General features: G+C 48.0%; 2 protein-coding genes across 10 annotated transcripts; one reads left to right on the top strand and one right to left on the bottom strand.

Moving 5' to 3' along the window:
- The first annotated feature begins 1 nt into the window (after window position 1).
- On the top strand, window positions 2-1,061 carry UFSP1 (UFM1 specific peptidase 1 (inactive)). The gene has a single exon (XM_045571146.1). The coding sequence runs from the start codon at window positions 407-409 to the stop codon at window positions 860-862; it is 456 nt and encodes a 151-aa protein (XP_045427102.1). The 5' UTR covers window positions 2-406; the 3' UTR covers window positions 863-1,061.
- Window positions 1,062-15,076, bottom strand: SRRT (serrate, RNA effector molecule). 9 transcript variants are annotated; one of them, XM_036410099.2, is made up of 20 exons: window positions 14,782-15,076; window positions 14,372-14,511; window positions 8,228-8,356; window positions 7,865-8,011; window positions 7,432-7,620; window positions 5,474-5,643; window positions 5,175-5,359; window positions 4,859-4,957; window positions 4,658-4,775; window positions 4,308-4,465; window positions 3,871-3,932; window positions 3,675-3,753; window positions 3,171-3,359; window positions 2,720-2,893; window positions 2,481-2,634; window positions 2,134-2,327; window positions 1,870-2,026; window positions 1,587-1,688; window positions 1,348-1,474; window positions 1,062-1,199 (listed from the first exon to the last, which is right to left on the bottom strand). In XM_036410099.2, the coding sequence occupies exons 2-20, from the start codon at window positions 14,491-14,493 to the stop codon at window positions 1,196-1,198; spliced, it is 2,559 nt and encodes an 852-aa protein (XP_036265992.1). In that variant the 5' UTR covers window positions 14,494-14,511; window positions 14,782-15,076; the 3' UTR covers window positions 1,062-1,195. The 9 variants fall into 9 exon arrangements, with proteins under 9 accessions (XP_036265992.1, XP_036265989.1, XP_036265987.1 ...); XM_036410096.2 differs by having other exon boundaries at window positions 1,062-1,255; window positions 1,587-1,676; XM_036410094.2 differs by having other exon boundaries at window positions 1,062-1,255; window positions 4,308-4,462.
- Window positions 15,077-16,779: the final 1,703 nt, after the last annotated feature.

Genomic DNA, 16,779 nt, shown 5'->3' with positions numbered 1-16,779 from the left:
TGGGAAGCCACAGCCACTTGGTCCGCAGGGCCTGTGCTGATTCCTACTGCCTGGCGATATTGTCAGAACTTGTGCACCGGTCCTGCCCGCAGCTCACTCAAGAGTAAGTGCTAGATCCTGAATTCTCCTCGGAGTTCACTCCACGCTGCCAGACGCAACTAGCAACTTCTGCCCTTACTCGGTAACTCCGCTCCTGCCCACCGCTCTGGAGCCACTGAAGGACGTGCATCTGGGCCTTGCGCCACCAGGCCCCGGCCCGGCTCGCCTAGCCATACTCTCGGGCCACTACCTCTACTATCACTATGGCTGCGACGGCCTGGACGACCGGGGCTGGGGCTGCGGATACCGAACTCTGCAGACGCTGTGCTCGTGGCCACATGGCCGGCCCGTGGGTGTTCCCGGATTGATGGACGTGCAGGCCGCATTGGAGGACATGGGTGACAAGCCCCCTGGGTTCCGGGGCTCCAGGGACTGGATTGGCTGTGTAGAGGCCAGCCTCTGCCTAGAGTACTTCAGAGGACCCCAGGGGCGCCTCTGCCACATTCCCCGTGGAGTTGGGCTTCAGGGGGAGCTGGAGAGACTTCACTCCCACTTCGCAGGAGGCGGAGGGCCTGTAATGGTTGGGGGGGATGCGGATGCGCAGTCTAAGGCCTTGCTGGGAGTCTGTCTGGGGCCAGGCACCAAAGCTTTCGTCCTGGTATTGGACCCTCACTGCTGGGGTGCTCCAAAAAACCCCACTGAACTACAGATTGCTGGTTGGGTGGGCTGGCGAGAGGTGAGCACAACATTTGACTCCAACTCCTTCTACAACATGTGTTTGACCAGCTGTAACTCGGAAAAGCAGCTGCCTACCCAGGCCTGATATCCCCAAAACAGGACTATCTCTGGCCTCACACCCTCAAGGGCAGAGGCTTAGAGACTGCAGCATCCCAGGCCCCCAGGAAGTCCCAGTAGGCCTGGGAACTCTGGCATCAATAAAGTAGCAAGGCCCAGCTTAACCATTGCCCCAGCCAAAGCTTGGGAGGATTTGGGGAGGTATATAATAAACAGTTGGTCAGGAATCACTGCGGAAGTGCTTTTATTGGCAGTAGGGCTGGACGTACAAAAAATTCTGAGAGCTGGATGGGACAAGGCAGTCACAAGTATAGATGGTACTGAGAGTGAGGGAAAGTTGATGGCTCAAAAGAAATCCACATCATCTGGAGCATCCAGGTCACGGTATTCAACAATGGCCCGTGGATCTCCACGGACCATCCTGTGAGATAAAAAAGAGGTAAAATGGGATGAGAGTTGAGGGTCCCAGTTTGAAGAGGGCCAGAAAACTTGGACATCTTATCTCATTCTCACCTGTTTCGAGGTTTCCCAGGATAACCTCCCTGGCCTCGGAAGACATCATAGTTCCCTCGGCCCGCACCATAAGGGGCATGAGGATATGGAGGCCCTCCTGTGGGGACTGCAGGGCGGACAGCACCAGCTATGAAAAAGATCAGTGTAGAGTTGAAAACCTATGCCCTCAATTATATCTTAGCTGCTTTCTCCCTACCCCTCAAAACCACCAAGCCCTTTCAAGACCTTCCTATACTTACCTCCATACCCCAAAATAGGGGGCCGGGGCTGGCCATAGGGCATCAGGCTCTGGGGAGTCTGGTGTGGGTAGGGGAGTCCTGGAGTCAGGCCTGGGGGGAGTACAACACGGATAGGGACATGAATTACTGGGGAAGGAGGTTTGGGGATAGACAGGACACAACTAGCTGTTAGGAATATGGCCAGAAAAGACAAACTTTTTCAGAGGACAACAGGATAAAGAACAAGGAGTCCTTAGAGTCAAGGGAGAGTGAATGTGGCAGACCCTCATGGATCGTATCTTACTCTGGGCAGGACCAGGTGGCTGAGCTGGCTTGATCTCAGGCAGAGCTGGGCGCTTAGCATCAGTGAGAAAGTTGTTAAAAAATGCTACCTCTTTCTTCACTTCCTCAATTTTCTCCGAATGCTTATTGAAGATATGTTTGCGTACAAACTCAGGTCCCTGGATGCAGAAGAGAGAGTCAGAACTGAGCAAGCAGTTCCCTAATTCCCTAGACCCCACAATAATCACCCTTCCCTTCCACCTATCCCATAACTAATATCCCAGACCTTGAATTTCTTGCCACTGAGAGGGCATAGCCACTTATCCTTGCCCAGTTCCTGGGTGTTAGAGGTGACAAATTTTTCCACTTCCTGCTCAGGATCTTTGCGACCCATCTTCTGGGCCTCTTCCTCTGAAAGTGATTCCCGCACACTCAGCAGTGGAGTCAGCTTCTCCTCAAATGTCTTCTGCCATTCTAGAACTGTAGTTTGGGAAGAGGCAGACAGCAGGTTGGAGAAGGAAGTCAGAGCAAGGAATAAGCAAGGAGGGGATTAGAGGAGAAGGTGACAGCTCTGCTCCAGAGCAGAACTAAAACAGGCAACTAGAGAGAGAGGAGCACTAAAGGGGAGCTCACCTTCTCCATGACTGATGCGGTTGGGTGGCATAGGTCCCCGAACATGGATAATGCCACAACGGTTGGGCATTTCATCCTCATTGGGGTACTCGCATGTGTTATAATAATCCAGGGAATGCACAATGCGCAGATAGAGGAGTAGTTTGTCCAAAACCTAAGAGGAATGAAAAACCATGAGTTCACACTCACCCTATTTCACCCCAAGCCAAGCTCTCATCCCACTCTGCTCTCACTGGCACCTTGATCAGCTTCTCATCTCGTTCCACGTTGATCTCTGCTGGGTTTCCTTCCTTAGGAGGCTCCTCCGGGGGGGCCCCGCCACTACTCCCCAGCAGCTCTTCCTCCTCAGCACTTACTTCCTCAATCAGGTAGTCAGTGATATTCTTCAAGATTGGATTCTGAGAGGGCAGGCTCTGGTTAGGAGGGAGAAGGAAATCAAGTGAGGCAGAGAACGTCCCTTACGGTAGGTAGCCTGGGAACCTAATTTGAAAGGCAAGGTGAGGCTGAAAGAATTCAAGGCTCACTTGGCCTGTTACCGCTGCCTCAGGATTTGTCTTCATGTCTGTATTTGCTCTACAAATTAGCCCACAAATAATCACTAACACCAATCTGTTCTGCTGGAAGACCAGAGATGCCCACAGATAGGGGGTATTGGCTGCTTTTGAAAAAGTTCTATGGAGAGTCACTGACTGTTGGCAGAGGAGGTGTCCCAGGCTCAGAGGCCCAGAGCTGGGTCCTGTCGTCCAAAGTATGGATCAGCTTGGCTGCCAGCTTAATGTCATTGCGCACTATCTGCTTGTGTTGAGTAATGCCATTGATATTGCGGACGCGACGGGTCAGGTCTCTGTTCACGCCAGGACTCAGCTCACACTCCCGGAGCTGGAAAGAACAGAAAGCTTATCAACACTTGCCCAAGCAGCAGCAACTCAAAAAACTGGCCCTATTGAGAGCACCAGTGATTAGAGACTGAGTTCCCTGAGGACAGGGATCAGATGTGTTAACCAAAACAGTCCCAGAGCCCAACCCAGAGACAACAGCACACAATTAATGTGAGCAGACTAAATAGATGAAATAGGGGCCGAATGAAAGAATAGAGGGCGGATAGAAAGAAGCAATCAATGAATAAAACATTCGGGGTGTGCAGCATAGGGAGCCGCACTTCTTCCTCAAAGCAGTCCTGCTCCCAGTACTCACTCGGATATTCTGCAAATTCCAACAGATCTCTTTGATGTTAACACTGCGGTCAAATGTCACCCAGCCACGACGGAAAAACCTAAACAAGAACAAAGATGTCAACATAATCCTGGAGTGAAGGTGATGTTGGCCATTAACCTTCCCCCTGCACCTTTTCTTCAAAGTATCCAGGGTCACACTTCTCTCCATCCCTCACCTCCTCTCAGGCTGGGGCTCTGATAATGCCACACGCATAAAGCCCGGATATCTTTTACAAAGCTGGAAAAGCAGAGGAACAGAAACCCCTTTAGTAACTTAAGGAGTCACATCTTCCTTCAATCCCCCCCCATCCCCAGGACCCTAGGGAACTGCTTTTTGTCTTTACTCAGACAAGGGAAAAACAACAAAGAGCTTCAGAGTAACAGCACTTAAAGGCAAATGGTTCAACCAGGACCAGCCCTAGAAAGGCATGGGCCCATGGGAAAAGAGACTCCCTATTAGAGAAATAGGGATGTATATCAGAAGCAGTGTCAGATTATCTTCTCCCCACCTAATATACCCCCCCTTGCCTCCCAAATTCTTCCCCCACCCAACCCCAGGCAAAACATGAAGCTTGGGTGTGGTCCCTGCCCCCAATGCATTTTCCCCACTCACAGAAATGATCTCAGCCCGGGAAATGTTAGGTGCGATGTTGCGCATAAAGAGAGAGCAAGTCTTATGCAGAGGCCGGGGTTTACATTCCACCCCAGGAGCATCCTTGGGCTTCTCCCTTTCTTCTTCCTTAGGCTTCTCCTTTTCCTTGAGTGCTTCTTCTATGCAGGAAATGGTGGGAGTTAGTGAGTTTTTATTGTTGATTTTGGAGGAGATGGAGAAGCTATCAAACTCCCATCCCACCTCCCCCAAGCCCTTCTCTCCAAAAAACCAACCTCCCATCAATTTCACCAAATTCTCACCTCCCCCACCATTCATAGGAAGAGAATGGACTAGAAGAAAATAAAACCTACCAGCCTCCTCCTTCTCCTCCTCAGCTTGGCCACTCTCTGACTCTGACTCCGACTCCGACACACTGCCTTCGTCAAAGCTGTCATCACCACTCTGCTTCCTATTCCGCTTCTTGCTACTCTGTGGGAGCCACAGCAAGAAGAGATGAGCCAGACAACCAGGACCCCAGTCCTGACACTGACCACATATAAGAGATCCTCTACCTTTTTGGCTTCTTTTTCAGAGTCTTCTTTCTTCTCTTCCTTGTCCCCATCACCCTCAGATTTCTTAGTTTTGTCATCACTACAACTGCCATTTTCAACCTACAGATAGAGACAGTCACTGGAATGTCCATTTCCCCAACAATCTTTATCAAAGGACCCCTCCCACCCTCAACAACTGAGCCTAGAAGTTCACCTCTCCCCCACCCAATACACAGCCCTCTAGTTCTAGCTCCAGTGGACCCCAGCACAACTGAAACAGTTCCGTTCTCTTCCCCCGGCACTCACAGGCAGCACCCAGGGGCCCCAGCACTCAGACCTGTTTGCCATCTTCTTTCTTGTCTTCCTTCTCATTGGCCTTGCGCTCTCCATCCACCAGGCCTGGTCCAGCCCGCCCTTCCTCTTTCTTGCTGGGCTCCCCAGGCTTTCCTGCCTGTTCCTCCTCCTCCTCCTGCTCCAGGATGCGTAGATCATTCTCTGTACCTCCTTCCATCTTAATCACAGCTACCAACAAAGGGAACAGAATTCACAATCCAATGGTCCTAGCTTTCACCCTGCTTCTATTTCCCAACCAAGATCTTGGCCACCAGACACCCACTGCCAGACCAACCCACACACCTGCATCCAGCATCTTGACAATGGCATCAGCCTTGTCTATGTCCAGGAGAAGATTATCAAACCAGCCACTCTCCATGAGGGACAGGAATACCCTTAGTCGGTTTTGCAGGGCCCCTCGGGCCTCCTGCCGACGCTTCCCCACCTCATCTGGGTGGTACTTAGACCGAAACCTACAAAGGAAGTGGGAAGGGAAGAGACAAAATAGTCACTGGAGGCCAGGGCCAGGACATGGGGAGGGGCCCACGAAAATCAGAACTTTGCCCCCATCCTCTCATACCCATAAAAGATCATAAAAGCAGAGATTGGGGAGAGGGGTATAATAAAACCCCCAAAACCCCCAAAGAAACCAGAGGTTATTTTCTGAGAGGATTTGGGGGAGAGCCAGAAACTAAGAGCTCTAGATTTGGGAAGAGTAATGATTATAGGGGCCGGGGTTAGAGAGGCAGACCGATTGCCTTAAGTCTCTGGGAGAGACTAATTTAAAAAGTGTAGTTTCCAGAAGCTTCTGAGAGGAAAGCTAAGGAAATAATAGGCCCCAAAGAACCTCCCTCTCCTTGCCAACCCCAAAGTAGAATCAGTAAGAGGACTGTTCCCACCAACTCCCTTCATCCCTAGGTGGAAGACAGGGAGAAACCTGAAATTTACCAGATAGGAAAAGCCAAAAAAAGGCAGGATACCTTTATTATTCCCCCCTTGGGAAGATAAGCAGATGGTGAAGGCACAGGGAAAGACCAAAGGGAAAAACTGAAGTGCCCTTTTAACCTCGAGTACTGCCCACAGGGAGAGCAAGAAAAGAAGGGTAGAGGGTTAGGGTAGAGCATGAAAACATAAAATAAGACTCTGGGGTAAAAAACAGGAAATGAAGTATGAGAAAAAGAAGTATAAGAAAGTCCCAGATATAAAAAACAAAGGGAAAAACTGAAGATCAGACAGAGAAACCGGGGGGTGGAGGGATGGCAGGTGTGTTAGGCTGGGAGCAAGAACAGAGATAGGGAGAGAAAAGTACATGAGAGTGAGACAGAGAAAGAGGAGGACAGTGAAAGACATAACAGAACCACAGTTGAGCATAGAGGAAAGAAAAGCTGCAGGCATCACCTCCAGGATCTTTACCTTGGCCGCTTGGTCAAACAGAGCTCAAGATTTAACTAGCGCGCCCAGGGCCCATGCTGCAGGTGGGCCACCGGCTGGCTCCTGGCTGGGGTGTCCCGGCCCGGATGCCGCACCCCCGCGGGACTCCGCGGTGGGGGCCCTGTCTGACTAACTGCCTGAGCAATCACATTCAGCTAAACTGCTGCATTGTGCACAGCAGTGCCCTGCCTGTCTGCCTGGCCGGGGCAGTGCAGCTCAGCCCAGGGGCTCATGTATGGGCTGGGTATGGTGGGGGTGGAGGTGGGTTTGCTCCGAGCTCCGTCGATGAGCGGGTGTAGTTCCCAGTTCTGGCTCTTTTCAAGGAGGAGGAGCAGAAAGAGGATGAGGAGGAGGAGCAGGAAGGGGGGAAAAGATGGTTGATTAAAATTAAAACATCCACAAAAAGAAAAAAATTAAAATTCTTTTCTGTCAAATGACCCTGAGATCTTTGCTTTTCTTGTCTGGATTCACTCGTTGCTTTTAGGACACCACAGCCACACAGGGTCCCGGCGATCAGGAATGACAATGACCCAAATCCAGCAAGTGGGTAGCAGTGTGTCTGCTGCCCCAAGGGAATGGGTGGCTCTGCAGCTGCCTGGAGGTGTCCCACTGACTGAGGACAGTGGGGAAGGGAGATGGATAGGGGCTGTGGCAGACACTGAAGTGAGGAGGAGAACCCATCAGCCAAGGCTGTTGTAATTCCCATCCCCCACCCCATCCCAGGAAGTTCTGGATTGGGGAAAATGGGAAAAGGACAGGGCTGCAAGCTCCACTGGCAGGACCAGGGGAAACATGCCAGGGAAAAGACCACAAGAAAGTGGGGCACTCACCATTCCTCGTCCTTATGAGCCAGGAAGAAATCCTGCATCTGCTGCCTCCGAAAATCCAGCTTGTAGTCATTATAGCGCTTAACTGCCTCTGTCTCATCCACAGAGTCATCCAACGATAGGAGAAACTCCTTGAAGGTTTTCATTACCGGTGGTGGCACACCCAAGTCAATCTCTGCAATGCTACCCAGCCTGGAGGGTGGGGAGATGGTCAGGAAGTCTTGGTTTTAGGGGAAAAGGTTGGAGGCTGGAGAGGTCAAGGTAGCCAGCTGCCTCCCTTCCTTTGCCCACATGGACCTCACCCCAGCACAACTGCTACTACCCCCACAGCCACTCTGGTATCTAACCCGCTTCCTGACACAGTCTTCAGCAACCCAAATCATTCCCAAGCCAACAATTCCCTTCTCCCAAGAATCCTGGAACCGCAGGTCTTTACCTGGCCTGGATAGGCAGGACATGATGCTGCATGATGTGGACATCTGGGTGGCCCCAGGGCTGAGGGGGGCCATAAGTTGGGCCCCCACCACCCCCAGCATAGGGCATCTCATAGCCACTGTGGTATGGGTCAGAGCTGTGCTCATCCCTGAGGGTGGGGGACACAAAAGTCAGACAGAGGAGCAAATCATCTCTCCGGAACATAAAGGAGGATGGGACACGGAGAGACATGGAGTGTGGTCTCTCACCCAAAGGTTTAAAAAGGACAAAAAAATAAAAATGGGTTTACAAGAAGTTTGAGAAAAGGAAATGACAAAGTTCTCAGCATAAGTGAGGGAAGATAGAGAAACTGTTGCCATCTCACCAGTCTCGCCTCATGCGCTTCTGTGGGGGGCTGAGCTCATGGCGGGGAGGAGAGAAGCGTTCTCGCCGATTCCTGTCATAGTCACGATATTCACCCCGACTGCGTCGCTCCCGGCCACGGTCCCACTCTCTGGAGACAAGAAGTGACAGTAAGACACAGTTGGATATCCCAAGATCACACTCCTGAACAGGCCATTCCAATCCAGACTAAAGTCGGACACCAGACTAAAGCCAAAAATTATAAAACTACTTGCTAAACAGAAAAAGACTCTTGCCTACTTCCATCACTTCAGCTATTACCCACAAACTAATAGCTCTCAATTCTCTTTCTTCCAGCCTGGCCTTCTTCCTGAATGCCAGACCAATATCAATAATCCCCTAAAAGAGATCTGGGGGAGATAAAAGATCAACCGAAGGACTTGTATACATGCATATAAGTACAACCAATGGACACAAACCTCTGGGGAGGGAGGGTATGTACGGGAATGGGGGGGTATTGGTATATGTACAAAAATAATAATTTAATTTAAAAAATGTAAAAAGTAAAAAAAAAAAAAAAAAGTTTTAACTTCAAAGAAAAAAAATAATAATAATCCCCTAAAAGATGGCTATTGTCACCTTAAATTCAATATGTCAGAATTCAGCCTATTATTTCCACCATTATGGGACCAAACTTATTTCCCCCTCCTGTTTCCCATGCTCAGCATTATCAATATATTAGAGGCCCGATGCACAAAATTCACACACTTGGGGGGGGGGGGGCGGCCCTAGCCCGGCCTGCATCCTCTTGCAGGCCAGAAGCACTTGGAGGATGTCTGACTGACAGCTTAGGCTGGCTCCCTGGGGGGTAATGGGCATAAGCCATCAGTCGGACCCCTTAGCACTGCCACAGAGGTGGGAGAGGCTCCTACCACTGCCGCTGCGCTCACCAGCCATGAGCCAGGCTTCTGGCCGAGCAGCACTGCCCCTGTGGGAGCACACTGACCACCAAGGGGCAGCTCCTGCACTTAGCGTCTGCCCTCTGGTGGTCAGTGCACGCCATAGCAACCAGTCATTCCACCATTTGGTCAATTGGTATGTTAGCCTTTTATTACATAAGATTACCATGTATCAGTTATCAAGTATCACCCTCACCATGACTTTATTGGTTTGTTAATCCTATGCCTCAAAGCCTATCAAAGCTGCCCTCTTGCTTGTCATCCCCTAGGTAATTTCTCTTCTGAGTGCAGCATAAGTTCGGCTTACCTGCCTCTGGTCTCTCCCCACTCCTCTACAGTCAGTGATCTTTCTCAAATATAAAGCTAATCATGCCATATCCTTGCTTAAATGCCAGTACATAACGTTGTTTAAAACCTTGGTTCCTAGCTGTCATCCTAGACTCTCCACCAGTCACTAGTATCCCATCCCCATCACAACAAAATGTCCTTTGCTTTAGCCCAGGTTTTTCAAACTTCTTGGTCTCAGGACACCCTCACACTCTTAAAAATTATTAAATATCAAAAAAAATTTTGCTTACGTGGATTTAATCTATCAATACTTACTGTATTCAAAATAAGAACAGAAAAATACCTATTTAATTTGAAGTTGTATATTAACATGTTACAGATTTTTATTAACAAACTAAAGGCCGGGTGCACGAGATGCATGTCCTGGGGGGAACAGGGGCTCCCTCAGCCTGGCCTGTGCCCTCTCGCAGTCCGGGACCCCTGGGCAGACATCCCACTTGCAGTCCAGAACCCCTTGCTTCTTACTACCCGTCTGCAGTGGCAGTGTGCTGCGCTCACCAGCCTTGAGCCCAGCTTTTGGCTGAGTGGCACTCCCTCTGTGGGAGTGCACTGACTACCAAGGGGCAGCCCCCTGGTGGTCAGTGCGCATCATAGCACCTGGTCGTTCTGCCGTTCGATTTGCAGATTATGCTTTTATTATAAAGGACTAGAGGCCTGGTGCATGAAATTCATGTATTAGGAGGGTGTCCCTCAGCCAAGCCTGCACCCTCTCCAATCTGGGACCCCTCGGAGGTGTCTGCCGGGTTAGGCCCGATCTAAATCAGCAGTCGGACATCCCTCTCATAATACAGGATTCCTGGCTCCTAACCACTTGCCTGCCTGCCAATCTAATCACCCCCTAAGCACTCCCCTGCAAGCCTGATCAATGCCTAACTGCTCCCCTGCCAGCCCAATCACCCCCAATCCTCTCTGCTGCTGGCCCAGTAACCCCCAATTGCCCTCCCCTGCAGGCCTGGTTGCCCCCAATGCCTTTCCCTGCCAGCCCAGTCACCCCTAACTGCCCTCCCCTGCTGGCCTGATCACCCACAACTACCTCCCCTGCTGACCATCTTGTGCAAGGGTATGAGGGTCAATTTGCATATTACCCTTTTATTAGTATAGATGGCTATTTTACAAAAAAATATTGGTGAGAAAAGTGTCCTAGTTTTTACAATTAAAAATCTTTTCAAGGCCTGCTTTAACAGAGACAGCTAGATTCTCATATTTGCTTCTATATTTAATCTTTTGTGATATGTTGTTTGCTTGAAAAATATGAAGAAACCCTGCTCAGGTGGCTCAGCTAAATGGAGTATCGGCCGAAACCGGTTTGGCTCAGTGGATAGAGCATCGGCCTGCGGACTGAAAGGTCCCAGGTTCGATTCCGGTCAAGGGCATGAACCTTGGTTGCGGGCACATCCCCAGTAGGGGGTGTGCAAGAGGCAGCTGATCGATGGTTCTCTCTCATCGATGTTTCTAACTCTCTATCCCTCTCTCTTCCTCTCTGTAAAAAATCAATAAAATATATTTAAATTTTTTTTAAAAATGAAGTATTGTTCCCATTTTCCAAATAGCTGTGGGTTCCATCCCGTCAGGGTATATATGGCAGGCAGCTGATCCATGTTTCTCTCTCATTTCCTCTCACCCTCTTTAAAAAAAAAAAATCAATAAAAACATATTTATTTTTTTTAAAAAGGGAATACTTTAATAGCCTTTTCAGATAATTGGGAATATTATTTGGTTCCACCCAAAACTTGACAAGAGGTAGTTTGTTACATTAAAATCTATTTTTCTACCTTGATCTTTAAATAGATCTTGACACATCTCCTTAGATAATATCAAAATATTAATTCATTAGTATCAATATCTCCTCAGAAAACACTTTAAATAGAGGGAAGCTGTCAAGTTCACATGGGTAGATACAAGTTTTCCAAAACTTGTTTTCACTGGAAAGTTACACTTCCTCATTGTCAACAAAAGTGACAATTTTCTTTGAAGTAACAAATTGTTTTCAATAAAATTTCTGCCAAACACCAAATATGATAACCAATTTTGATACTCTTTTCATTCAGATTTTTTTAAAATATATTTTTATTGATTTCAGAGAGGAAGGAGAGGAAGAGAGAGAGAAACATCAATGATGAGAGAGAATCATTGACCGACTGCCTCCTAAACACCCCCTAATGGGGATTAAGCCTGCAACCCATACATGTGCCCTGACCGGGAATCAAACTGGGATCTCCTGGTTCATAGGTTGATGCTCAACCATTGAGACAAAGCAGCTTGGCTCATTCAGGTTCTTAAAAAACTAAAAAACAAAAACAAAAACAAGCCCTAGCCCATTTGGCTTAGCAGATAGAAATTCGGCCTGTGGACTGAAGGGTCCCAGGTTTGATTCCAGACGAGGGTACATGCCTAGGCTGTGGACTCAAGCCCTGGTTGGGGGCATGCAGGAGGCAGCGAAACAATAATTCTCTTCATTGATGTTTCTCTCTCTCTTTCCCTCTCTTTTCCTCTCTGAAATAAATACCTAAAAAAAAAAAAAAAAAAAAAAAAAAAAAAAAAAAGACCTGTTATTCAGCTCAGTTTAACCCCACAATGCTTTTCCTCAAGATAATCACTTTAGAAATATTCAAAGTGATGAATAGCAAGAACCTACAGCCAAAAATAATTTACCCAGCAAAGCTATCACTCAGAATCGAAGCCCAGATAAAAAGCTTCACTAATAAAAAAAAAAAAAAGCTAAAGGAGTTCATCATCGCCAAACCAGAATTATATGAATTGCTGAAGGGGGTTCTTTCGGAAGAAAAAGTAAGTAAAGATAAAAACTATGAACAACAAATATGTAACTATCAACAAGTGAATCTAAAAACTAAGGGAATTTAAAAAATCTGATGAACAATATTAACTGGTGAATATAACAGAATCAGAGGTATGGAAGGGGAGTGAACTGACGATTCTCCGGGAAAAGGGGAAAGGAGGGTGTGGGAAGAGACTGAACATAAACTGTGCACCTATGGATGAGGACAATGGGGGATGGGGAAAGGGCAGAGGGTGGGGTGGGAACTTGGTGGAGGGGAGCAATGGAGGGGGGGGGCAGAAATGAGGAACATTTGTAATAATATGAACAATAAAGATTAAAAAAAAAAAAAAGATAACCACTTTACTCCTATATGCATACTTCCCATTTGTCATGAGTATTAAAAAATGTATTTGCAAGAATCCAATTTAATAAAAGTTTAAGGACATTAAGTGAAAGTGGTCTGGTTTGTTTATGTTTGGTGCCACTGCCTTGATTTGTGCTAAGGCACCAGCAGTCTTACCATTACTATAGCACCAGCAGTGCAAATGTCAATACAGTGAAAATGACAATACTTATTTAGTATTACAGTACTATAAAAATAGTTGTATTTAATCTCACACACACCCTAGGGTCTATGGACAACATTTTGAGAACCACGACTCGAAAAAAACTAGAATATCTGCTCTTTTCTGCACCCATTAAATCCACGACTCAAAGCTGTTCACACCACATACGTCTGGGGAATTCCCACTCATCTTCCCATGTCTTGCTATAAGCATTACTTTCCTGTAGCTCTCCCCAATACACCACCTCCACCACTGTTCCTCTCCCTTAAAAGATGTTCCTTCAACGCTTGCCATTTTTATGATGATCTCTCATACATACTCATTTGTAGCATATGCCCCAGAACATTTTGCACCCTCAAGACAGTAAGTTCCTTAAGGGCAATATAGACCAGTATGTCTCTGCAGTTAAGCAGTGACCCAGGAACCAAAAAGATACCGGATTGGATCCCCAGGAAGGGTGTGTGCAGGAGGCAGCCATAATGTTCCTCTCTCATAAATGTTCCTATCTCTCTAAAATATCAACCTTTTAAATACTGTATTAAAATAAATAAAAAACTACATCTTATTCATCTTCAAAATCCAGAACACCCTTCCTCTTTCTTAGAAAATACCAAAAAAAACAAAGTGTCAGTCTCTACAGTGAAGAGATGTCTCCATAGTGAAGATGTTCCTTCAACGCTTGCCATCTTTATGATGATATGATATGATGATATGATGATGATGATGATGGACTGAATGATTTGTTATCACAATAAGTCAGCAAAAACTTTTTTTTCTGGTAATGTTTGCAAATGGAGCCACTGCCATCAGCTGATTAGATATTGGTGGCACCTCTTATATTAAAAAACAAATCTTCCACAGTTTCTCTTCATCTTGATTGTTTTTGAAATCACATCACATGTTTCTTAATGAAAGCACCCCAACTATAATTAACTAAAGAATATCCCAGAGAGCCGAAACCGGTTTGGCTCAGTGGTAGAGCGTCAGTCTGTGGACTGAAAGGTCCCGGGTTCTATTCCGGTCAAGGGCATGTACCTTGGTTGCGGGTATATCCCCAGTAGGGGGTGTGCAAGACGCAGCTGGTCGATGTTTCTCTCTCATCGGCGTTTCTAGCTCTCTATCTCTCTCCCTTCCTCTCTGTAAAAAATCAATAAAATATATTTAATAAAAAAAACAAAAAACAAGAAATTTAATCATGTTCTGCCAGGGTGCTGGTCTGACCACCTCTCCACTCAAACCAATTCCATAATACTTTGTTTGAATCAATCTTTTTTGAATTACATTTATAAATACTGCTTTTCCATACTCAAACTCTCTTAGTTCTATTGCTTTGATCTTGTGGATATTTCAATAATCTTTGGCCAATAGCAAATAGGTTTAACGAACCACATGAAACAATCAACTATGCACGACTTCACAGTTTGCCCTTATATAATAAAATAAGCGAGGAAATGCAATGAGGGTGGAGTGCAGCAGCAGGAGACGGGGGACAAAACTGAGGAAAAGTGTCTTACCGGTCATTCCAGTCGTCCCCTCGACGTCTCTCATCTCTTTCCCGCGAACGGTCATAGTCGCTGCGCTCCCTCCTGAACTTGTCCCTGCGTCTTCGGTCGTACTCATCATCACTGTCACCCATGGCGCGGTCTGAGGAGGCCTGGAGCCCAGAGAGGGGTGCTCAGGGGTGTTGGACAATGACAAGATGACAAGCTCGCCCCTACTGAGCAGCACACCCGCCTCTCCCCGCAAATGCCAGCCTTCCGCGGTCCCCGCCATCCTCTCTTCTTCCCCGGCGGGTGGACCGCCCCCACACTCCACTCCCACGCCCCCCTCCCGCCTGGCTCTCCCGCCCATCCCCATCGGCTCCGGGCGCCGGTCCCTCCCTCCGGCCTCAGCCCCGGCTCCCAGGCTCCTCCCATCCCCCCACCTGGGAGGGTCGCGACCGTTAGTCTCGCACTCCGACGTACTGGTTCTCTGGGTGACCTGCGCCCGCCCCTCGCCTCGGGCGCGCGGAGAGGACGGGGAGAGGGAGAGAGGGGGATACGGGCTCTCAGCTCCGGGCCCGAGGAGGCGCGATGAGTGTGGGGCGGTCGAAGACTGAGCGGTCGGCGCGCGCTGCTCGCGCAGCGCCTGCGTCACTCGCGGAACTGCACCTCGAACTACAAACTACTACCTGAGCGGCCCTAACTGGAACCAAACCAGAGGGGGAAAGGCCGGGAGCACAGGGGGATGATGGGAAGGTACGGGGAAACTGGGAAACCTCGCGATGTTTCCGGGGCGGGATCTGCGTAAACGTAAAGAACTACGGAGGGTGGGCTGGGCCAAGCGTAGCCTGAGGAGGGCGGTAGAGTTCTTTGGACGTGGAGGAGCGCTTCCTCAGGCCGAGGTCGGAGGTCGCACTCACCCGGAAGTGTCTGGTTCTGGACCGAGGCATTAGCCCGCCTTCACTTTGCTCTGAGTATTTCAAGACATCGGAGTGGTTCACCACTCCCCTCGCGTGGGGCAGGGGCTTGAGGAATGCGGGTGTTCAGCGGGGTAGGGCAACCATTTTAAGCATTTCCCACCATTTTGTGCTCCCACCCGAGAACCAGCTTTTTTTAGTGCCTAGTATGTGCTACCTGCAAAACCCATTATTCCCACTCTTCTTCGGCAAAGGTGCCCCTTTTGTAAGTAATACTGTCAAATCTCAGTCTCATCCCCAACTAGTACTTTGATGACAGTTTGTAGATTGAGATCTTGATCAACAGGCATTATCTAGCTTGCCCCAGAGTAAATGCACTGTCACCCCAGGAGTAACATCTAGTCAGTGGGTTGTTTGGTGAGTGTGAAGATTTCATAGGAAATGCTGCCTCCCTGGAGCATACTGCTGCCTTACTCCCAGCACTGAGAAGAGGGGTGTCTTTACAGCAAACTACATTAAAAAGAGTGTATACAGCCCAGCCTGCATGGCTCGGTGGTTGAGTATTGACCTATGAACCAGAAGGTCATGGTTCGATTGCCAGTTAGGGCACATGCCTGGGTTGCTGGCTTGATCCCCGGTGTAGGGTGTGCAAAAGGCAGCCAATGATTCTCTCGTCATTGATATTTCTCTCTTCCTCTCTTTGAAATCAATAAAGAAAATTATATATATGTGTGTGTGTGTGTGTACAGTCATCCCTTGGTGTACTTTGGTATCTGCAGGGGATCGATTACAGGACCCCCAGGGTACCAAAATCTTCAGATGCTTAAGTCCCTTATACGAAATGGCATAGTGTTTGCATATAACCTGTACACATTTTCCTATATACTTTAAGTCATCACTAGATTATGTATAATGTCTAATACATTGTAAATGCTATGTATATAGTTCTTATACTATTTAGGGAATAATGACAAGGGGGAAAAAAACTCTACGTGTTCAGTACCAGATGCAACCATGGTAGCCCTAACCACATAGTACATGTTAGCTAAATGTAACTGTTTTTAAAAATATATTTTATTGCCCTAGCCGGTTTGGCTCAGTGGATAAAGCGTTGGCCTGCAGATTCAAGGGTCCCAGGTTCAATTCTGGTCAAGGGCATGTACCTTGGTTGCGGGCACATCCACAGGGGCGGTGTGCAGGAGGCAGCTGATCGATGCTTCTCTCTCATCGATGTTTCTGACTCTCTGTCCCTCTCCCTTCCTCTCTGTAAAATCTCAATAAAATATAAAGAAAAAAAGAAAGCTGTCATTTAAAAAATACACACACACACACACACATACACACACATATTTTTTTTTTTATTGGTTTCAGAGAGGAAGGAAGAGGGAAAGATAGAAACATCAATGATGAGAGAGAATCATGGATTTGTTGCCTCCTGTATACCAACACTGGGGATCGAGCCTGCCACCTGGGCATGTACCCTGACCTCCTGATTCATAGATCATGCTCAACCACTGAGCCACA

Source organism: Pipistrellus kuhlii, unplaced genomic scaffold (genome assembly GCF_014108245.1).
Source record: "Pipistrellus kuhlii isolate mPipKuh1 unplaced genomic scaffold, mPipKuh1.p scaffold_m20_p_4, whole genome shotgun sequence".
Taxonomy (NCBI): domain Eukaryota; kingdom Metazoa; phylum Chordata; class Mammalia; order Chiroptera; family Vespertilionidae; genus Pipistrellus; species Pipistrellus kuhlii.
The sequence above is the reverse complement of the archived record's forward strand: the minus strand, read 5'-3'. Positions and strand labels throughout refer to the sequence as shown.